Source organism: Miscanthus floridulus, unplaced genomic scaffold (assembly GCF_019320115.1).
Source record: "Miscanthus floridulus cultivar M001 unplaced genomic scaffold, ASM1932011v1 fs_666_2, whole genome shotgun sequence".
Classification (NCBI taxonomy): domain Eukaryota; kingdom Viridiplantae; phylum Streptophyta; class Magnoliopsida; order Poales; family Poaceae; genus Miscanthus; species Miscanthus floridulus.
In genome coordinates, this window is record NW_027097086.1 from 8,818 (window position 1) to 32,029 (window position 23,212).

A 23,212-nucleotide genomic window follows, 5' to 3' on the forward strand; every position below is an offset into this window, starting at 1 on the left:
GCCGAGTTACAAGTAAAGTAGCCTATTTGGTACTATACAATATCTTACGGTGCCCGCCGAGCAGCACCGTGCACGCCTTGATCTTATGGGCCGGGCCACCTCTGATGGTGCGGCCCATGTCTTGGGGGCCATACCCCCACAGTACTCTAGTGAATTGCTCATGGCTTGTGTGATCCTCATCTTGTGTTGGTTGTGCGGCACCCTATTGAGGGTTTGGCGTGTGATGCCAATTAGCGCGTGAACCTCCAAGTGAGTGAATCGCCACAACGAGGAGTAGCTTGCCGGCAAGCAAGTGAACCTTGATAAAAAATCATTGTGTTCATCATTTGATTCCGAGGTGACTGGTCTTCATTGGTATTCATTCTTGTGATTGTTTGGCTCCTTCCTTGACACGGCGGTATAAACATCTTGCTCACTCTCTTTACATTACCGCAAACTAGTTGTCAAGCTCTTTAGTGTAGCTAGTTGTGAGAGCTTGTTAGTTTGGTTAGTGTGGCTCTTTAGTTAGCTTTTAAGAGCACACTAACTTAGTGTAGTGTCATAGCTATTGTGTGGATAGAAACTATATAAACTAGAATTGTAGTAGGTGGCTTGCTATTTTAGTAGGCTAGCGGAACACTTGCTTCGCCTCATAATTATCTAACCAGTTTGTTAAGTGTTGTAGATTTTTTAATAGGCTATTCACCCCCCCTCTAGCCATTAGGACCTTTCAGGGCCTTGGCCTTCTTTTTGTAGCCTGCGCCGTGTCTTGGTAGGACAACGATTCCCTTTTGTTGTGATCGGTCTTCTTGGGGGCATGTAACCATAGGATTCAGGAGGTCAGAAAGATTTTTCTTGATTTGGTCCCCTAGGATCCAATCGGTCCGCCGTTGTATTGCGACCGCGCGTTCGGTCTCCCTACGAGTCCAACATTCCTCGAGCCCCCGTGCATAGCAAGGGTCCAGTTGAGGGTCGGCTCATCTTTATGATCGTCATCCCTCAAGCATTTTTTTGATAAAACTGAGGGGCTGAGTCGTGCCACGTTTTTCCTCGATTGACAAAACATGGTGCTCGGTGAGCTGTTAATGGGATAGTCCAAGTGGGGCCCTGGCTTCTTATTCATGGGGGTCTAGCATGGGTTAGCTAGACTCTAGATTCTCAGCGACCAATCCATATAGTTCTTGGGTCTGTTCGACCGGTCGCAAGGGCTCGTTGCCTTTCTTTGAGGAAAAACTATGGACTAGGAACCGACCAAGACTCGAACGTGGGCCGGGATGCCCACGGTGCTCGTGCACCTGGGTACTAGACACTAGTGGGTTCATCCCTTTCCACCCCTTACTCTCAGGGCACCCTGGAGCGGCTGTGAACCTGTCGGAGGGCCAGCCTTCGAACTCCTGGGCCTAAATGGGATGTAGGAGCGTTTTTAGCTCCGTACCCCTCCTTACATGTGATGGTTCTCGCACCATCATCCTACGACCACATGTTCGGTCTTCTTGTGAGTCCAACTTCCCTTGAGCCCCCACGCGTAGCTGGGGTCTGGTCGAGGGTCGGCTCGTCTTTGTGATCGTCATCCCACAAACATTTTTTTCGATAAAATGGAGGGGCTGAGCCATGCCATGTTTTTCCTCGATGGACGAAACATGGTGCTCAGTGAGCTATTAACGGGCTAGTCTAAGTGGGGCCTCGGCTTCCCATTCGTGAGGGTCCGGCATGGGTCATCTAGTGTCAGACTCTAGATTCTCAGTGGCCAATCCATATAGTTCTCGGGTCCGTTCGACCGGTCCTAAGGGCTCGTTGCCTTTCTTCAAGGAAAAACCATAGACTGGAAACTGACCAAGACACGAATGTGGGCCGAGATGCCCGTGGTGCTCGTGTGACTAGGTACTAGACGCTAGTGGGCCCATCCTTTTCTACCCCTCACTCTAAGGGTGCCCCGGAGCGACTGTGAACCCATTGGAGGGCTGGCCTTCGAATTCCTGGGCCTAAATGGGCCATAGGAGCGTTTTCAGCTCTGTATCCCTCCTTACCTATGATGGTTCTTGTGCCTGTCTACACCGACACCGAGCTGGACAACATTAAGAAGGAGATGGCCCCTCTAGCATAGGACTTACCTACCGAGATAGAGGATGAGATCATCCCCCAAGAAATTAGTTAGGTAGATAAGCCAGGCGGTGAACTTGTAATAAGTGGACAAGCTTTTAAATTTTGTTATGGCCAAATAGATTTTTAGCTCTTCTCCCCTTTTTGTATAAAAAGGTTAATGCATTCTGACCCTTTCCGTTGTTAAGGCTGTAAAGCTCGGGGTGCGAGTAAAAAAACTCTGATCACACTGGTGAGCAAAAACACCGTAGCCACTGGGGCGTAGGTTTCTTGTAGTCCAACCCATTTTACTCAGCGTTCATTTCCACAACCTTTGCTTCTAGATCTTATCGTGAGAAAGGATTGGGCACAGAGAATGTTTGTCGGGTAGCTATACTCTTTAATGCATTCCAACTCTTTCCGTAGTTAAGGCTAAAAAGCTTGAGGTGTGGGCAAAAAACTCTGATCACGCTGGTGAGCAAAAATGTCATAGCTATTGGGGCATAGGTTTCTTGTGGTCCGACCAGTTTTACTCAGCGTTTCTTTCCGGAACCCTTGCTTCTAGATCTTAACGTGAGAAAGGGTTAGGCATAGAGAATGTCTACCAGATAGATATGCTCTTATCAGCCCTCGAGTGAGGCTGACCCCTTGCCATTGCTGGGGTCGGGTGTCACTAAAGATTGAGGAGTCGATAGTGAAACCAATAAGAGAAAGTGTGCGTAGATTAAGGGTAAAAATGACGTAGCTGTTCGATGTTCTAGGCGTTGACGAAGACTTCGTCGTCTAGGTCATCTATTGGGGTAGCCCCTCCTTCATGGATGCTTTCGATGTATCCCTTGGGGGTACCTGCCATGAAACATTCTCATGAGGGGTGATAGCTCCCCCTGCTGGAGTAAGAGTCAGAGGGTGACTCCGATTCTCCCACAAGAAGGTCATGGAAAGATTCCATGACATATTTGGTCATCCCCTACAAACTGGTGAACGTCGTCCATTTGGGTAACCCCTCCCTCATGGATGCTTTCGATGTATCCCTCGGGGGTACCTGCCATGAAACATTCTCACAAGGGGTGAAGGCTCCCCCTGCTGGAGTCAGAGTCAGAGGGTGACTCTGATTCTCCTATGAGAAGGTCGAGGAAAGATTCTGCGATGTATTCGGTCATCCCCTATGAACTGGCGAGCATCTATAACACCCTCAGTGTTACACCATAAATTATCTACTAAAACATATCATGAGCATCATGTTTACATGTTAATGCATGTGATAAAGTGTGTAGATCAATTTCTGTAACTCAAAACAATCAACAAAAACGCTAAACGAAAGTTGCTCCATGATTTGTACAGTCATCAAGTAGGGTTTAAAACCATTTTTATTAAGCAAAAATGCTATAGAACATGTATGTGATACTTAAATAAAGTTTGAAGTGCAAACTTTGTAGATGACAGTGAAATACATGCGGTCAAAAAATGATATTACTAGCTAATATTTCCACTAGCTTAGAAATCACAAATTGAAAACGAATCCAGCTCAAAAACTCAAAAATTCCTAAGTCTATCAACAGCTAGACATTGCTATGTTTAGCAATTTATTATGAGAGATTGGGTTAAAGGGTGGTGTAGTGTTATAGCACGATTTGGTAGTCTCATATGCCATCTTGAGCATGGTGAAGCTGGTTTGGCTCCTGGAGCAACCGTTTGGTCGTGTTGACCGCTTTAAAATTCATGCGCGGTCATCGCGTGGCCTCCCCACGCCACGCACATGGTCGCGCGTGCGCGCGTGGCCGGCCGTTGCCATCTTTGGCCTGGCCATGGCTCGGCTGCCGCTGGCCCGCCACGGGGAGCCACCGCTGCTGCCGCTGGCCCCACCACGTGAAGCCGCTACTGCTGCCGCCTGCCCCGTCCCGCGCTACGCTATCATCACATCCGCCACTGCTGCCTCGTGTTGCGACACTATCGTTGCCATCGCATCGTTGTTGTATCCACACCTATACGTTGTAACCACTGCACCACGCTGCGTTGCTGACCCGCTTAGATGCCGCGCACACGTCGCCGTGCCGCCATTGCCATGTCATTTATGATACTGTGGCCACATGGGCTACGCCGGTCAGGTGTGCATGTGCCTATCTGCTAGCGTCTACGTGTGGGTCTCCATGAACTCGCCGACCGCATCCTGCCAAAGCGAGGACAAGCCGAGCCCACCGCTGTGCCCCGTTTGTCTCTTTCTCCCCCTATTTTTCCACCGCCGTCGTGTCACGGTCACGGTGAGCCAGAGAGTGAGCACCTCTCATCAAATCCTTATGCTCGTGTCTCCGCCCTCACATCCCATCAACAGCCGTCCCCACCCCACTTTGATTGCAGCTCAGCCAAGCTCCAATTTTGGAGCTTTGCCCGCCAAAGTGACATTATGAACCGTCATCGCCCGCGTCGTGTCCAGCCTTCACCACTTTACCCCCATGCAAATTCCTCTACACCAATAGCTCACCTTGGCTCCCTCTCCACCGTGCGCATGCCAGTGGGAGCGCTACCACCTCCCTACTGCCACTGATGTGGCCGTGTCCGCCACGGCTTGTCACCGTGCTCATCATGCACACATGGCCAACCTTCCTCCATCATCCTCTGCCCCAACCGTCACCTCGGGCTGATCCATGGTAGCCTCCAGATGCTCACACGTTAATCAATTAGGCCTGTAGCTTCCCAAGCTCACCGAAGCAGGGACGCCACCATCGTGGATGGTCGCACGTCGCTGTAGCTTTCCCTAGCCAGTCGTGCCACCCTACACTGCCGCTTAGCGTAGCCGCTAGGGTCGGAGACGGTGATCGACCCGTTAGGTGGGCCCATGTGGGTCCCGGTGGCCGGCGTAAGCACTTAGTGCCGCCGCTTGTCGCGCCGCCATGCACGAAGTTGCCGAGGGTACGCGCGGGTGAATTAGGAAAAGTCTAGGGGGTTAAGTGAGAAATTATGAGAGAGGGGGAAATAGTGTGGTACTTAGTTGTAATTTGGAAGAAGTGCGAGGACTATTTTGCAAGAACGTTAGCATGCGCGGGATTTCCCCGTAGCGCGACGTCTCTGCGTGGGTCGGCGCCGCGTGGGCCGCGCGAGAGAATACGTTTTTCTTTTTCATGATGCATCAGAAATAGTCTTCTAATATAATTTTTGGAATGATCTTTGGTAAATCATTTAAAATCTTGTAGATATCCAAAAATTATGAAACAAATTTTATTAGGTTTCTAAAAATATGCTCTATCTGTTAGTGTATTTAGTTCATATATGTGCTTATTGATACCAAGAGCTATTAAATGATTTAGGAGTGCTCAATATTATTAAGTTAATTATTGTAGGAATTTTTGTGGTAGATTGGTGATAGGAAAAACCTAGAAATTTTTATAGTAGCTTCATTGTATTATTATGTGCTCACTGTAATTTTTGTAGCCCTAAAATAGACTATTTAATATGGTAGCTAAATACCCATTACGTCTAAACGAATAATGGCATGATATTGGTTTATAAAAATTTAGCACTTGTAGGGTGAGCTTGGAATCTATTTGGTAAAGATGATAGTTAGCTTAGTGCCTTAGTCATTAGAGCTAGATTAGTAGCTTAGCATGTGTATTCTCATTTTAAGAGTTGCTGTTGCATAAATACTAATAGTTGCATCACCATTGCAAGCATGTAGAGAACAAGTTGGTGGAGATCGTGACCACCGGCGATCACGAGTACGAGGAGGTGATCGAGAAGTACAAGGAGGAGATCCTCATGTAGGAGGAGGTCCCAGAGCTATCACTGACTGACTTAGCTAACAATCCACCTACCCAAGGCAAGTCCCGGTGCATAACCTTTATTTTTAATAATCACTGAATATATATATGCATTTACGTTACAGGACCTGTATTGAAACTACGTGCATAGATAAACCTACCTATGAGTCCTACTAGCATAGGTCGAGTAGCTCCTATGCTTAGGCTATCGGTAGCATGAGTAACATGCTATTACTCACAATAGGTGATTATTATTACTCTCATGACAAAATGGTAAAAGGAAATAGAGATCGGGCAGGGTTATGGTACAGGTATTAGTGGGTGTAATAGGTTGTGTTTCGCAGCCAATGGGGCATAGCTTGGTTACACTATTTTCCCTGTCCATATCAATTAAGGATCATCCGTTGTAGTGGATTCTAGTCAGATCACAGACTTATTATCCTGAGCACATACTTGCTGATGGAAGCGGGAAGGTTCGTTGCTCTCTTGTCGTGGGTTCTAGCTCATTTCGGACTGATTGATTGGAGATGGGGATGGTGGAGGTCTAAGCACCACACTGAGTTCGGGACTCAGGAGTGGGGGCTTGGAATCCAAGTTTGTATGGGGACCTAGACCCCTTGACAGGAGAGTGGTGGGTTGGTCTTGCTTGTGCCTAGGGTACAAGCAGGGCATGTGTTTCGGGGTACCCAACTAGGATACATTGGTTTACGAATCGCCGTGTGATATGGTACGGCTTGGCTATGATCTAGCACCATAGTAAGAACTAAAAGATGAAAGGGAATGCACAGATCTGATTGCTCAACTCTTGCTTGAAAGTAGAACATGTGCATGGTTAGCTAATGACTGCTAATAAAACATATACATAAGGATTCACTACTAGTAATGCTTTTCACAAACAAAAAGGAAATCCAGCAAACCATAAAGCTTATCATATCCTTTGGAGTCAGGAAATTATTCCCACTAGTCGGGTAAGTCTTGTGAGTATATTGTGTACTCAGGGTTTATTTACCCCTATTGTAGGTGTAGCTTGAGGAGTGGCTATTGTGTGGAGGATTCTTCTAGTGGACACAGACGGATCCTTATATCTTATCGTTAGATGTTTATTTCAATTCCGCCGTTGAAATTCCGCATTCTGAACTTGGTATTGTAATAATGTCTTTTTGAGAACTATTGTTGTATGAAATGGACTAAGTGATGTAAACTCGTTCCCATTATTGGATCCTAGATGAAAAACATGGATTGTTTGAGTTCTCCCTTGGGGTGTGCTCGACGGAACCATCCGATGTAGCCAACTTTCAGGGTGCTTAGTGTCTGGTGGAAGACGAGCGCCTCAGGAAGCGTGCTATTTTGAGCGATTCTGCCATAGGTGGTACCAGAGCCAATAATGAGTTACGAGTTTCATAACTCTTTTCAAAACCTAAAATTTGACCAACAAAAGTTTTTTGAGAAAAGTAAGATGCGATAAAATTATGTAAATAAGTATAAGCCCTAGTAATATGGTCTATCTAGGATAGCAGCACTGGTTTTATCTAATCAATTTTCTATAGGTACACTAACTTACGCTACGTAAGAATCGTTTAGCAAACGGAAAGTGAGTGTGCGATGTGCCAAATTTTTTTGCGAATGCCGCTATATTCTGGCTTGAGTGAATGGGTAGGCCGATGCATGCATCATGAAAAGAGAATCTTGTTTAAACTAAACTTCCCCCATATGTATAATTTGGATTAGTGAATTGATAGGATAACCTAAAAGAATGCTTTAATAAAAGTCTTATCATTTCTTTAAGTCTCTTGTTCATAATCTGGAGGGTTGTCCCAAATGGTTGGTTCTTATCTGTTTATAGATCTACCTGAGGTCTGGTCGGTGGAGTACCAGTGCTAGGGCAGACCAGGGTGATAATGGTCGCGGTGAGGACAATGGCCACACCAATGGAGACAGCCATGAGGCCCCGCTTCTAGCTCCTCCTCTGCCACCACCACCTCCGATGACCCATGCAGAGATGATGGTAGAGATGCTGGCTGCTCGACGCGAGTCAGCCCGTGCCTTGGAGATGCTAGCCCAGGTGATTGGTCGCTTCATCCGTGGGGGCCACGGAGGCAATTACAGGAATAGGGGCGGTGCCCGCAGTCCCAAGGGGCCTTGTTCTTACCTGGATTTCCTAAAGACGCACCCGCCCATGTTCACACCAATGGCTGAGCCTCTAGATATGGAGCATTGGCTTCGTATTCTGAAGTAGAAGTTTCCACTGCTCACTATGACTGAAGAACAGAAGGTGCGCTTTGCAGCGCAATAGCTGTTGGGTTCTACCAGTGCATGGTGGGACACGTTCAATGCCATGCAGCCGGTGGACCACCGTGTGACTTGGTAGGAGTTTACCGCTGCTTTCAAAGAGTACTACATTCCTGCTGGTGTGTTGAACAAGAAGTTGATAGAGTTCCTAGATCTAAAGTAAGGGAGTATGACTGTGATGGATTATGTGAACAAGTTCAACCATCTTGCACAGTATGCTAGGACCCATGTAGACACTAATGAGAAGAAGAGGGACTGTTTCTACCGTGGCCTCTCCCGCATCTTCTAGAAGGAGCTATACACAGGGAACTACCAGACTTTTGGTGCTATGATGAATGTTGCTATTGCCATGGAAGGACTTCAGCGTGACTCTCAGATTGAGTGGAAGCGCAAGCAGGTGATCACTGGATCTTCTAGTCACCCCCGGCTCAAAAGGTGTAGGTTGTCAGGAGGATGTCCTATCACTCTCTGGGTCGACAGCCATCCTGTCAGTCTCAGTAGACTCATCAGGCACCTCTCACCTAGTACCATGCACCTACGTAGCAGGTGCAACAGCAGCCTCAGGGGCAGCAAGTTCTGCCTTGTTAGGGATAGGGGAATAAGCCTGGTGCTTGTTTCAAGTGTGGCAAAGAGGACCACTATTCTTGGGAGTGCCCATAGAACTAGCCTGCGCAGTCTTCCTAGCCTCCAGCCAACTCCCGTCTGGTCAAGAGGACGATTATTAAGAAGAAGGTGCCCGTAAGCCACTCTAGACAAGTCAACTTCACTGAGGCTGAGGAGATCTTACAGAATGAGCCTATGATGGCTAGTATGTTTACCATTGATTCCCATCCAGCATATGTGTGGTTTGATTCTGGTGCATCTCATTCAATCATGAGCATGGGGTTTGCATAGAGGCACAATATAACTCTTATGGCTATTCCTATTGCCTATAGAATCAGTACTCTGGGTGCACAATTGTACATTAATACTCGGACAAACATAGTCAGATTAGTGCTAGTCACTCACACTTACCGCCTCTAGTTCATGGTCTTGCCTGGGCAAGTCATACATGCAATTCTAGGCATGAATTGGTTGTGAGTTTATGGGGTAGTCTTGAACCTTAAACAGAGAGTTGTTGAGTTATGGCTTTCTTCTTCTGAGGGTATGATGTTTCTCCTTATGCCCACAGATCCAGCCTTACTAGTTGTTGCTCATATTGAAGCTTGTCCTGATCTTGTCCCTATTCCTGTGGTCTGTGAGTTTCTAGATGTCTTTTTTGAAGATCTACCTAGGTTACCATCGGATAGGGATGTGGAATTTATTATTGAGTTAGAACCTAGCACTGCTCCTATCTCACGGCATCCCTACCACATGGCTCCTAAAGAACTAGCAGAAATGAAGAAGCGGTTAGAGGAATTATTAGAGAAGGGATTTATCCGTCCTAACTCTTCACCATGGGGTTGCCCAGCTATTTTTGTGAAGAATGACGGTACTATGCGGATGTGTGTGCATTACCGCCCTCTCAATGCGGTAACCATTAAGAACAAGTATCCTTTATCTCATATTGATACTTTGTTCGATCAGTTGGTTGGTGCTAAAGTGTTTTCTAAGATTGATCTTCGTTCTGAGTATCACCAAATTAAGATCTAGCCATAAGATATATCAAAGACAACATTCTCTACTAGGTATGGGTTGTATGAATACCTAGTCATGTCCTTTGGTCTCACCAATGCTCTTTCATTCTTCATGTATCTCATGAATTCAGTCTTTATGCCAGAGTTGGATAAGTTTGTAGTGGTGTTTATTTATGATATTTTGATATACTCCAAGAACAAGGAAGAGCATGCCCAACATCTCTGAATAGTACTGACTTGATTGAGAGAACACAAGTTGTATGCCAAATTCAGCAAGTGTGAGTTTTGGTTAGATCGAGTGCAATTTTTGGGGTATGTCCTAACACCTGAAGGCATCTCGATTGGTCCAAGCAAGGTGCGAGATGTTCTAAATTGGAAGTCTCCCAAGTTAGTGCATTAGATTCATCAGTTCCATGGTCTTGCTGGTTATTATCGGCGCTTCATCCCTGACTTCTCCAAAATAGCCCAACCAATGACCAAGTTGCTCAAGAAAGATGTCAAGTTTGTATGGAGTCCGGCTTGCGAAGCAGCTTTCCAAGCCCTAAAGAAGTTTCTTACCTCTACTCCTGTCCTTGCCCAACCAGATATTGACAAGCCATTTGATGTGTATTGTGATGCCTCAAGGACTGGATTAGGATGTGTGATTATGTAGGATGGACGTGTGATAGCTTATGCTTCACGTCAGCTAAAAAAGCACGAGGTGAATTATCCCACCCATGATTTATAGTTGGCTGCTGTGGTGCACGCTCTAAAAATTTGAAGGCATTATTTGTTGGGAAATAAGGAGCATATTTATATGGATCACAAGTGCCTCTAATATATTTTCACTCAGTCTGAGCTGAACATGAGGCAATGGATATGGCTGGAGCTAATCAAGGATTATAATTTGGAGGTTCATTACCATCCTAGAAAAGCTAATGTGGTAGCTAATGCTTTGAGCCAGAAGTCGTATCAAGTTGAACAAGCACCTTTGTCCCTCAACCATGCTGAGGTGCTAGCTCATATTGCTCTAGTCTTAGATTTACTTGAGCAAATTATTATAGAGCAAAGGCAAGATGTTTTGGAAATTCCGAGTATCAAGAAGTTAATTGTCGAAGGATGCGGTCCTCATTTTAGTGTTGATGACCAAGGTGTAGTGAGGTTCAAGAACAGATTGGTGGTTCCCTCAAGTGATGAGCTTAGGAGAAAAATTTTAGACGAAGCTCATAACTCCAAGTTATCCATTCATCTAGGAAGTAACAAGATGTATCATGATTTGCGTCACTCGTATTGGTGGCCAAATATGAAATAGGACATTACCAAATACATCTCGGAATGTGACATTTGTGGAAGGGTTAAGGCGGACCATATGCGTACGCCTGGATTTCTACAGCCCTCTCCTATCCCTGTTTAGAAATGGGAGGATATTTCCATGGACTTTGTTGTGGGTCTACCCCGCACGGCAAAAGGGTATGACTCTATTTGGATCATTGTGGATCATCTTACCAAGTCCGCTCATTTCCTCCTGGTGGATACAAGGCATTCAGCCAAGAAGTATGCCAAGTTGTATTTTGACAGGATTGTGACCCTGCATGGAGTTCCCCTTACTATCGTCTTTTGTTTCTAGGAGAACTCTAGAAATGTCTTGGTACTAGTCTCCTCAGAAGTTTAGTTTATCATCTACAAACTAACGGTCAGACAGAAAGAGTCAATCAGGTACTTGAGGATATGTTGAGGGCTTGTGCCATTTTTTTCTTGAAAAGTGGGACGAATGCTTGACTCTAGCTGAGTTTTCTTATAACAATATTTATCAAGAAAGCATTCGAATGGCACCATTTGAGGCCCTGTATGACAAGAAATGTAGAACACCTCTTAACTAGGTTGAGGTGGGTGATCGTGGATATTTTGGGCCTGATTTTATCAAAGAAGCTCGAGAGCAAGTTAGTATTATTCAGAGCTATTTGAAGACATCTCAAAGTCGTCAGAAAACTTATGCGGACAATAGAAGAAGGCCCTTGCAACTTGAAGTTGGTGATCATGTGTATCTCTCGCTTTCGTGTCTGGAGAAAGCTAGCCCCTCGCTATGTTGGACCTTACAAGATTTTGGCCCGATGTGGTTCTGTTGCCTACCGTATCCAGCTCCTGGATATTTTGTCAGCAGTACATAATGTCTTCCATGTTTCTCAGTTAAAGAAATGTTTGCGGGTCCCCGATGAAGCGGTGGAAATTGAAGGACTCACTCTCCAACCTGACTTGTCTTATATTGAGCATCCTGTCAAGATCTTGGATGAAAAAGAAAGAGTGACTAGAAACAATGTGGTTGTAAGGAAAATGGACCCTAGGCCCATTCACTTTGGATTTTGGTGTTTGATGACCAATACAACCAAATTGGACTAATGAATTTGCAAGTGATTATTTTGTAGTTCAATAGGGTGCAAGACATGACTTGGACAAAGGCAACGTAATGATCCGATGATCAACACCATAAGCAAGACCTTAGAAGCACAAGAGAAGACCCAAGATATCAAGCAAAGTCCAAGCACGAAGATAGGAACCAAGCCGGACACAAGATCGCGAAGAAATGAGCTCACAGAGGTGATAGGACGCTGCACAGGACGCTGCACATGATGCTCTGATGCACAGGACGCTGCACCGGATGCTGCACAGGACGTTGTACCGGACGCTCCGATCAAGAGGCTTGGCAACAGCAGAGTCAACAGCAGCGACCGGACGCTGCACCGGACGCTGCACCGGACGCTGAGTGCCAGAGTCCAGTCAACATCAGTAGGGTTCCAGAGTAAGAACTGAAAGATGAAAGAGAATGATTGCCAATGAACTAATCATGACTGCTAATAAAACACATACATAAGGATTCACTACTAGTAATGCTTTTTGCAAACAAAAAGGAAACCCAGCAAACCATAAAACTTATCATATCCTTTGGAGTCGAGAAATTATTCCCACTAGTCGGGTAATTCTTGCGAGTACATTGTGTACTCCGGGTTTATTTACCCCTATTGCAGGTGCAGCTCAAGGAGTGGTTGTTGTGTGGAGTATTCTTCTGGTGGGCACAGATAGATCCTTGTATCTTATCGTTAGATGTTTATTTCAACTCCGCTATTTAAATTCCGCATTCTGAACTTGGTATTGTAATAATGTATTTTTTAGAACTATTGTTGTATGAAATGGACTAAGTGATGTAAACTCGTTCCCATTACTGAATCCTAGATGAAAAACATGGATTATTTGAGTTCTCCCTTGGGGTGTGCTCGACAGAAACGTCTGATGTAGCCAACTTTTGGGGTGCTTAGTGTCTGGTGGAAGACGAGCACCTTCGGAAGCGTGCTATTTCAGGCATTTCTGCCACAGGTGGTACCAGAGCCAATAATGAGTTACGAGTTTCATAACTCTTTTCAAAACCTAAAATTTGACCAACAAAAGTTTTGCGAAATGTAGGATGCGATAAAATTATGTAAATAAGTATAAGCCCTAGTAATATGGTCTATCTAGGATAGCGGCACTGATTTTATCTAATCAATTTTCTACAGGTACACTAACTTACACTGCGTAAGAACGTTTAGCAAGCAGAAAGTGAGTGTGTGTTGCGCCATAAGGTGAACAATGGTCTCTGCGGCGTTGCGCAGACTAAACAGGAGCGCTGTCGGGGCGCTCCAGATGAGGTATTCCAAGGAGAGCGGCTCTCCTCCGGCAAGCGGCGTCATGACGTTGGCGAACGAGAAGGTGAAGCGGCGCAAGTCCTCCTGGGACGATCGGGGTCACAGGAAGGTGCCGAGCTGGCGCTTTAGCCTCCCATAATCTAAGCCGAGGAGCTGGTCACTCCCAGTAGCGCGGGCCTCTAGTGCGTGCAGTTGTAGCTCCTTAAGTGCCTCGGTGATCGCGTCGAGGCCAGCGGAGTGGAGAGGCTGGACGGCGGCGAGAACCTGCGCCAACTCTCCCTCCATCATAACGATGAAGTCCAGGTTCCCGAAGCGCACTTGCGCACCCGGGACCCAGCTGACACCGTGACTAGCCATCCGAGGCCTGATGTGGACGTCGAGATACGCAAAAAGCCCCTACCTAGCGCGCCAACTGTCGGTGTTTTTGGACCACCGGCGAGTAAATTTGTATTTGCGCGTCTGGCTCGGATGGTGTGCTAGGAGGATACAAGGGTTTATACTGGTTTGGACAGAACATCCCTATGTCCAGTTCGCTACTGCTTGTGTTACCGGCACTTGGTTTACAGTAGGGGTTACAAACAGGTGAGAGAGGGAGTGGATCCCAAGTCTCTGGTGGAAGGAGTGAACGGGTGTTGAGAGCTCGCTTACCGCTCAGCCGTGTGCTCATGTCATGCTCTTGTGTCAAGATCCCCCCTTTCATTGGGCGCCCTGCTTCCCCTTTTATAGGCAAAGGGAAGCGTGGGTTACAGAGGGGGAAAAAGGAGAAGAACGAGAGAGAGAAGAAGGCTTTCAGGGTTGATGGGTCCTTCTTCTCCTTCATGCGGGTCCCGTCGATCCTGTAGATGTCAACAGGGATGGCTCCATGTCGTGGCCCTGTTTATCACTGGCGCCATGCGCATACGTCATCTGCCGGTCATGGCGTTCTACTCTGTCCCGGCGAACGTCGTGGTGAACTGACGCGCCTATCAGCGTTCGTACGAGGATTAGGCAGAACAGCACAGCACGTCCGACACTGTTCTTGATGTGAATCTCTAGGTCACCCTGGGCATTCGGTCAGACCGAACCGATCGGTTCGGTTCCTCGGTCATTCGGTCAGTTCGGTCATCAGAAACCTGGGACCGATCGGTCTTTGCAAAAAACGAAGACCGAGGAAGTTCGGTCTCGGTCACGACCGAACTAACCGGACCTGAGTAGCAGCCACAAACAATAGCAGAATCTATAGCAATTTTCAACAGCATGCTTGCTATTTAAAGGCAAAAAAATAACAACACAATATATAAAACAAACCACACATTATTATGACAAGTTCTAGCACACAACTTTCTCAGTTCTCACAAATCACAATCACACATTACGAACGAAGTCTACAGAACTACGGTCAGTTCGGTCACTTCGGTTAACCGACACATATGATCGAACTTCTATCGGTTACTTCGGTTAGTTGGGAGCCAGGACCGAACTCATGACCGAACTTTTTGGTCTCGGTCTTTTCGGTCTCGGTCTCGGTCTTTTCGGTTCGGTCTTCGGTTAATTATGCCTAGAGTGATCTCTAGGTATGGCCCGTCATGGCCACGGGTTTCATCGAGACATGCCAGCCTTTTTCCTGGTGTCAGAGTTTTGACCCAGGCCCATACGCTTGGACCTGGAGCGGTTGGCGGCGGTATGGGTCCTCGTCGGACGAGACGGAACCCGCATCCTTGAGGTCGGGCGAGACGGAGCCCACGACCTTGGGCGAGATGGAAACCGCGTCCTTGGGGTCGGACGAGACGGAGCCCACGGCCTCGAGGTCGGGCAAGACGGAGCCCGTGGCCTCGAGGTCGGGCGAGACGGAGCCCGCGGCCTTGGGCGAGACGGAACTCGCGTTCTTGGGGTCGGGCGAGACGGAGCCCGTGGCCTCGAGGTCGGGCGAGACCTTTTAATACGTCTCGAGCCATCTGAGAAAGTCAGTGTGGGCGCTAACTTTCTTACTTTGGGTATCCCTAATATCGATACCCGACGGTTCACCTTTAGACATGGGATCCACAAGTATATATAAGCACACTAATATACACATAGTAGATGGCTGTCATATTAAATCATCTCCAACATATTTCAAACATTTTCTGCTAAAAATTTTAAGTGTGAAAGCAAGATTTTACTTTAGAGTATTTAATGTGGGCCCTACGTGTATATATATAGCAACACCAATTTGTTTTGGTCGATTGTCATATTGAATCATCTCCTACTAGCTTTGGTCGGCCTTCAAAATTTGAATGTATGAATGTTCTTAATTATAAGTTTCACCTTTTAACATGAGGCTATATGTATATATAGCCATGCTAATCTGCATAAAGTAATCGACTGTCATATGAGTCATCCTAAATAATTTTAGTTTTTTTTAATCTTAAATAATTTTAGTTAGTTTCGATAAAAAATTTAACATGTTAACGATATGTTCTACTAGCTTCAAGCATGAGGTCGACTAGGTAAGCACGAGGGACGCTTGGATGTTGGGACTTGGGACTGACAAGCTGGGCTTCCATTCGCCAGTCTGCAACCCCGAGCTGGCTGCGCCGTCATGTCGTCCCCTCCGCTCTCTAGCCACGCCAAACTCCCCACCACCGGCGCCTCCGCGTGCCACCCCCGCCCGCGTGACCGTCACCTCCTAGTCCGCGGTTGGTCCGTCGCCGCCGCTACGCCTCTCGTGGCCATGTCCTCCTCCTCGGGCCCCGCCTGCTGCCATCACTACTCCGTGGCTACCGCCCCCTCCCTGCGCGCCTCCTCCGCCTCCCCACGGCGCGCAGGCGGCGCTGGCCTCGATGCCCTCACCGTCACTGCTTCCGCGGTACGCTCCCCTGTCCCCGCTTCACCTCGCGGTCCTAATCCATCTCAGTTGGTACTAGCGACACAGCGAGCATGTAGGTTCAAGTATCCACTGACTACCGTATGAACATCGTTCAGACAATGAGAACTGAAATATGAATGCGGGTTTAATTGTGCGTGAAAGGCTTGTGGAGACGAGTGTCTACTCAATTTGTTCTACAGTGGAGTATTAAACAACTACCCGGATAGACATAGATCGGATTTTATTGATAGGTCCAAATTTGGCATGCTTAATAGTATCTGTGAATTGTTGGAGTTATCATCCACATGACACGAAGCTGTAAGTTCTCACTTTTGTAAATTCAACTTCAATAACACGTGGAAGGTGCAGTTGGAGAAAACTCAATACTGTTTACACTGATGGATGGTATTTCATAGTCTGCACTCTGCTATATATTCATATGTATGAGTACTACTAGTTTGCATATGCATAATTTGAGAAGGTTAGTGTTTCTATATCATAGTTGCTACCTTACACAGGTTGCAGTATCTGCGTGCTTGATATTCTTTTCGGCGATTCGCTCCATGCTGGTACGTTGCCTTTTTGTTACAACTTCTCATTTGAGGAAGGTAACTATCATTGATGAGCATATGTGAACCATTTTCAGGCATGTAAGAGGGATGCAGAGTTTCTCGAGAAGTACTTTGATTCAGCAAGAGAGAAACTACCAGAAACTATGGCTTCAGTGAGACTGGTTGGGAGGGAGATCGGTGATTTGGCTGCAGATCTTAGTGATCTAAGGTAACTTCACACTTTCTTCAGTTATTGGTTGTCAGAGTATCTTTTGATTGTATCCATGTTATGCAATTGTTCAACTTGACTCTGTAAAATGATTCTTCACATGATACATGGTGCGACAGTATGTTTATATTGAGGAAAATGTAGCAATATTCTTGTCCTTGGTGATTTCCTAGAATTTGAGGGGATAGATTGTGGTAAATTGGATGCATCGTTGTGCCCTAATTTACCAGATTCTGCATATATTGTTGCTTAATTGCCGGTAACTGAAATAACATATATTCTCTAAAGGATCTACATGGGAAGAAGGTTGACAATATCTGGAGGAAGTATACAGTTTTACCACGAGTTATCTCTTTTTTGATGCATTTTTCACGAATTAAGCAACTTGGTGTGCTGATTCAGCATCACTTACCCCCTTTTTCGTTTCTTGTGCATGTCCATGAAACAAAAACAACCATGCTGGCATTGTCTGGATCAGCCAAGAATTGACAAAGGGTGTAAAAAGTTCCATGAGCATTATTCACACGGCCGAGGCACAACTTCGCCAGTCGCCACCCTCTGCCCTAGGTGAACTCCAGTTTGGTGCCAATAACTTACGAGATAACCCAAGCAATTATAACCTGGAATTTTACTAGGACCTGCACGGAGAATGTCTAATCAGAAGAACGTGGCAGAAGAGCCGTTGCTGGCTAGCACTGTACGAGATCTGCGTCAGTTGATTGCAGATATCCGGTCAGGATTTGGAGCAGCGGCTGGCATCGCCGGCCTTTCCATGTGGGCGTTGAAATTTGGCTCAAAGGGCCGCAAGAATCGCTCATAGGGTACAGGAACGTTGACGACGAGGAACTAGTGCTGACCTCGTCTTGCTGTTGCTCCAAGCATGCGCTTTGACAAACGACCCATGTAGTTCTTTGAGATGTGTTAGGTTGTTCAGGTGTTGTATAGTTTCAACTTTCAAGTAAGTGTATATTTGGTTGTAATCATGGCCGAACATCGCCTCACTCTGTTCACTCCCGCACCCAAAAAATCTTATCCCTCGCTTCCTCCTCCCTTTCGCGCTCACGCCCTGCCCCATCCTGATGCGTGCCATGGCTGCCTCCCTGGCCGGCGGCGGCACCCTGGCGTGCGCCCTCCCCCACCCCGGCGGCGCCTCTCCCCCACTGGCGTCCTCACTCACCAGGAGCGCCCAACGCCCACGGATCCGGTGACCCTCTCCCCCACCCCGGCGAGACCCATGGAGCACGAGCGAGATCTATGGAGGTGGTGTGATGATGTTGCAGGAGAGTGGACGGCTCCTCCCCCCCCCAACCCCGACGCAGCGCCCTCCCCACCCCCGACGGTGCCCTCTCTCATCCCGGCGACCGAGCTCCCCCCACCCCGGTGGCCAAGGCGCTCCTCGCCCCCCCCCCATCCCCCACCGTCACCACAGAGCCAAGCCTAGTACTGGTGGCGGTGGTGCTCGCGCGCAGCCGCTCGCCGCCGTCTCCGACCCTGATGATCGGAATCGACCGGCCAGCCTTCCCCTCTCCTATGTTGCATATGTATGTTTCAAGTGTTTCAGGCGTTTCAGATGTATGTTGCAATTGTTTTGTATGGATGTTGCAAAAGTAGATTGGGGGATGTTGCATATGTTGCAATTGTTTCAAAGGCATGTTGCAAGCGTATGTTTCGAGTGTTTAAGATGTATGTTTCATCTGTGTTTTCCGGACACATGTTGCAAGTGTGTTTATTTGGATGTTAAATATGTTTCACACATATGTTGCATATGTTTTATTTGGATGTTGCGTATGGTTGCAATGATTTTCAAGTGTTTTTGGATGTTTTTTTCAAGTGTTTCAGAAGTATGTTTCAAGTATTTGACGTATGTTGAAACTGTTGTATTTGGATGTTTCAAAATAGATCAGATGTTGCATCTCTCCGCCCCACCCTCTGCTACATCGTCTTGCCGGCAGGGCATCATACGACACCGCGTCCGGATCCTTCCGAATCGGAGGCTCCCCTCTTGTCATTCGAGCAGCGCAGGCCCCACGTGAAGCGGGCGAAACTAAGTGTAGCGTGCGGGCATCCATCCGGACGCTAACACTACCGTTTTACTAACAAGTCTTGCCTGGACGCGTCGGAGGCTCCTCCCAGCATAGCCCCACCTTCCCTAATGCATTCGGCATTTGCAAAATTGGGACTTCTGATGTCACTGTGTCAGATTGCTCACTCATCGGTTCGAACGTCTGTGCACAACGCAACGATTGGCTTCCAAAGGCCCTGTTCTGCTTACCCCATATTCAGCTTGTTCGGCTTCTTTTTTCAGTCAGAACAGTATTTTTTCTCTCACAACAATTCAGCTGGAACCGTGTTTCAGCGTTTCATACCAGCGAACGGGCCGCAGAATCGAAGCATCACACCCTTTTTTCAGATGCTTTTCCCTCTCCTAATGCCGCAGCTTTGGAATCAATTCCATGACTAGAAGTTTAACAGCAAAGCAAACACGAAAAAAACAAAGCGTGGTAAAGCAGCACCCTATGAGCCAACGAATCTCTCACACCATCGTTTTCACTGGCCCGCGTCACCGTCCGACGACCTCCTCACCTTTCCCTCTTCACGCAAATGGCGAAAACGTCGGTGGAGTTCTGTGTGATCTCCGCTCGCGGCCTGGGCCGCAGATCGTCGCTGCTCAAACCGCAGTGGTTCTCCGTCGCATGGGTCGATCCCAACAGCAAGTACTGCACCAAGGTGGATGCGTCAGGGAGCTCCGACCCAAGCTGGGGCATGAAGTTCTCGGTCTCGGTTGACGAGCATGATCTGAGCAGCCTTCAGCAGATGGTGCTGACGGTAGAGGTGTACAGGAGAGAGCCCATCTTCCTCAGGGAGCACCTCCAGGGAGCTGCCGTTGTCCAGATGAAGGAGTATTTCGACAAATTTGAGCATGGCGAGGAGCAGCCTGGCGTCGTTGAGGAGACTGCAAGCTTCCAGCTTAGGAGGAAGAAGTCAGACAAAGCTCATGGGTTTGTCGACATATCCATCCGTATATACAAGGAGGAAGATGTTCATGCTCAGTTTTCAGGTAAACAGAAACCTATGCTTTTTCTTTCAAGATAAAACAATATGAGGTGGCCAAAGTCCATTGCGCTGACAGGAATTCAGTACAACACTTGAAAAATAGATCTTTCTATAGGTAAATTTGTACACAAACAATACAAAGTTATGTTTAACCAATACATCAAGTGATTTAAGATAGCCTTAACAAAGATTTACCTTATTGATTATAATACGATCAGTATACAACTGAATTCAACTTATCTGCCTCTGTTGTGAATGTGCAGGATCACACGACGGATCAAAGCACCCAAACCAGGTTGGCATCACACTAGCTATAGAAGATGGTCCAGTTTATAACTATCCACCACTGCCCTCAAGCCATTATAGGGATCACAGCAAAGGTGGTGATCGCTACAGCAACACAATGCTACCAAGCCCTACCACTAGGCCAGATCCATCACCCTCAGGAGGTAATGGCTATAGCAAACAACCCCCACCAATCCCACAAACCCTGCCACCTCCCACTTCAAACCCCAGTTACTTTTCCCCACCGTATCCTGCGAGGGGGCAAGTGCCACAGAGCTACATAAATATGCCACCAAGAAGGTTTGCAGGTCAGAACAGTTCATCTAACCTTGGAATGGGGCTTGGAGCTGGAGCACTGGCCGCTGGAACCCTGATATTTGGTGAAAAATTGTTGCCAGGACCAAATTTTGGTGCTGGTCTTGATGGTGCGAGCTTAACTTTATCTTCTGATGCACCATTCTAAGTTATGGGCTACTGTCAGTCGTGTGCTTGTGTAACCAATTGTGTAGCACAATTTGAAAAGTCATGAGCATTCTGCCAGATACATTGGATTTATTTTGCTCAGATGGCTGCACTCCTTCATCCAAACCTATTAATGTGTGCAACATTATATAATCATGTCAGCCTCAGGGTGTCCCCTATCCCCACTAACAAAAGTATGCATCATTGTTCCACTTCCATTATTCTCTCATCTGACCTCAACCCAGCTGCAACCAGCTGCCTTCTGCACCCCTTGGCGTTTCATCTCCTCTCTCACCTCTTCAAGCTCCTCAAAGTTTCCGTCCCAACCATAAGTGTTGGCGAGCAGAACCCATCCCCCGCTCCCTGATTCCTCTGCCATCATCAACATCCTAGCTGCCTCTTGTGCTCTCTCCTTATCACCATGCATCCGGCATGCCGCAAGGTATGTCCTCCATGCACCGGCACCAACATCACCAGCCTCTTCTATTACCTTTCTTGCTTCATCCAACCTCCCTGCTCGCCCAAGCATGTCGGTGACGCACGCATAGTGCTCTAGCTGTGGCTCCAATCCAAACTCCTCTTTCATCCTCTTTAGGAAACCCTTCCCTTCCTCGAGAAGCCCAGAGTGGCTGCAAGCCGACAATGCTCCCAGCAGCGTTACCTCATCTGGAACCAGGCCTTCTTCTATCATCTGGTGGAACAACATCAGTGCCTCCTGCCCACTCCCATGTGAGGCATACCCATCGATCATAATGTTCCACGATGCCACATCCCGTTGGCGTGTCCAATCAAACACACGACGAGCATCATCCAGCCCACCGCTCTTCACGTACATGTCCGCCAGCGCATTGCAAGCAAAAACGTCCAGTGCTCCATCACTGGCCAGCCCGCTCGTTACAATGTATCCATGCACCTCCCTCCCAACCTGCAGGGCTGCAGTCTGCGCACATGCGGGGAGAACAGCAGCAACAGTCACTGCATCAGGCAAAAGTGCAGTACGTCTCATCCTCGCAAAGAGCCTCATCGTCCCCGTGTGATCAGCCGAGTACTGATGCGCTGACAGCATGGAGTTCCAGCTGAACAGATCCTTATCAGTATCTGGCAGCCCCTCAAACACCATGGTTGCATCGTGCACCTGGTGGCACTTCCCGTAAAGATCTATCAACGCATTGCACACAGATGCCTCCTTGTCAAATCCTGACTTCACCGACAACCCGTGTACTGCAGCCCCGCGCCCCAAATCGGCTGTTGCTGTACACACGGACAAGATCCCGGTGACTGTGAAGCTGCTGATCTCCACCCCACCCTCCTCCCTCATCTTCCTGAAGCACTCCGTGGCGCGGTCAAAGCACCCAAGTTTCACGAACCCATTGACCATGGAGTTCCACACGACGACATCCCGGTGCCTCAATTCGTCGAACAGGCGGTGCGCATGGTCAGCGAGACCGAACCTCAGGCACCCGCGGAGCAGAGCGCTGGCGCAGAACAGGTCGTGTGCGAGGCCGAAGCGGAGCGCGAGGGCATGGAGCGCGAGCAGGTTCGGCGAGGCGGGGGCCGAGGCGAAGAGGGGCGGGAAGGAGAAGGCGTCGGGGGAGTGTGCGGCGAGGAGGCGGCGGAAGAGCGGGAGCGCGAGCGCGTGCGGCAGGGAGAGCGCGGCGTTGAAGCAGGGCAGCGGGGGCGGCGCGGAGGCCGGGAGGAGGAGCGGGACGGCCGGGTGCAGCGCGGCCGGGCCGCGAGCGTAGAGGGAGACGAGGGACGTGATCACGGCGGGGGACGCGGCGAGGCGGCCCGACACGACCAGGTGCGCGTGGAGAGGGAGGAGCAGGCGCGCGGACGAAGGGCCCGCGCGGGAGAGGATGGCGTGGAGCGGGACGCGCAGCGCCGCCATCTCCCGGCGGGCGGCGAGGCAGCGGCTGCCGAAAGATGGCTGCCTGCGGCGGGCCGCGCGGGAGTACACAAGCCTTCGCCCGCGCGGCTCGCATTCGCAACGCGCTTGCCGTTCGCTCGTTCGCTCCCACGGCTTCTCGGCCCTATAGTTTGCTCGATTTGGGCCGTTCCGGCGGCCTGGAAAGCGTTAGCAAAATGGGCTAAAGGAGGAGAAATGATTGGAAAAGATCCGGGTGCCGCCGTGCCGGTGGTGGGGGGATCTTGCGGTGGCGGGTGACGACGGACAGGAGCTCCTGGTCCTGGATCCGTGCTCCCGTATCCTCCTCCCTTTGCAGGCGCCAACAGGGTCAGTTCAGATTCAGATGGACTTTACTTTCCACAGGCTGGGCCCGGGCGGGTGGGAGTGGAAGTGGAAGTGGAGTGGGAGGGACCCCTTGGAGCTGTGTCTGTGGGCGCCGCGACAAGCTGACAGCACGGTGCGTGGCAAGTGGCATGGCATGGCATGGGCGGGCACTGCTGCGTGTTGCTACGCATGGCGTCGGCGCCGAG

The 23,212-nt window shown here is 48.4% G+C and overlaps 3 protein-coding genes across 3 annotated transcripts; 2 read left to right on the plus strand and 1 right to left on the minus strand.

The window, feature by feature from the left end:
- Window positions 1–15,887: 15,887 nt before the first annotated feature.
- LOC136532608 (uncharacterized) lies at window positions 15,888–18,271 on the plus strand. Its single transcript, XM_066525198.1, has 5 exons — window positions 15,888–16,195; window positions 16,714–16,764; window positions 16,842–16,975; window positions 17,454–17,542; window positions 17,611–18,271. Exons 1-5 carry the CDS (start codon window positions 15,929–15,931, stop codon window positions 17,793–17,795), a joined length of 726 nt encoding a protein of 241 aa, XP_066381295.1. The 5' UTR covers window positions 15,888–15,928; the 3' UTR covers window positions 17,796–18,271.
- A 1,120-nt stretch (window positions 18,272–19,391) lies between these two features.
- Window positions 19,392–20,788, plus strand: LOC136532607 (protein SRC2 homolog). The gene is made up of 2 exons (XM_066525197.1): window positions 19,392–20,033; window positions 20,293–20,788. The coding sequence occupies exons 1-2, from the start codon at window positions 19,577–19,579 to the stop codon at window positions 20,775–20,777; spliced, it is 942 nt and encodes a 313-aa protein (XP_066381294.1). The 5' UTR covers window positions 19,392–19,576; the 3' UTR covers window positions 20,778–20,788.
- A 198-nt stretch (window positions 20,789–20,986) lies between these two features.
- LOC136532606 (pentatricopeptide repeat-containing protein At3g14730-like) lies at window positions 20,987–22,936 on the minus strand. Its single transcript, XM_066525196.1, has one exon. It carries the CDS (start codon window positions 22,662–22,664, stop codon window positions 21,003–21,005), a length of 1,662 nt encoding a protein of 553 aa, XP_066381293.1. The 5' UTR covers window positions 22,665–22,936; the 3' UTR covers window positions 20,987–21,002.
- Between the last annotated feature and the right edge of the window lie 276 nt (window positions 22,937–23,212).

Bases quoted from the DNA above. Each gene is read 5' to 3' on its own strand.
- LOC136532608 (XM_066525198.1), top strand. From the start codon at position 15,929: ATGTCGTCCCCTCCGCTCTCTAGCCACGCCAAACTCCCCACCACCGGC. The intron at 16,196-16,713 runs GTACGCTCCCCT...TACCTTACACAG, and splicing joins TCACCGTCACTGCTTCCGCG to GTTGCAGTATCTGCGTGCTT. The intron at 16,976-17,453 runs GTAACTTCACAC...TGTCTGGATCAG, and splicing joins GCAGATCTTAGTGATCTAAG to CCAAGAATTGACAAAGGGTG.
- LOC136532607 (XM_066525197.1), top strand. From the start codon at position 19,577: ATGGCGAAAACGTCGGTGGAGTTCTGTGTGATCTCCGCTCGCGGCCTG. The intron at 20,034-20,292 runs GTAAACAGAAAC...GTGAATGTGCAG, and splicing joins TGTTCATGCTCAGTTTTCAG to GATCACACGACGGATCAAAG.
- LOC136532606 (XM_066525196.1), bottom strand. From the start codon at position 22,664: ATGGCGGCGCTGCGCGTCCCGCTCCACGCCATCCTCTCCCGCGCGGGC.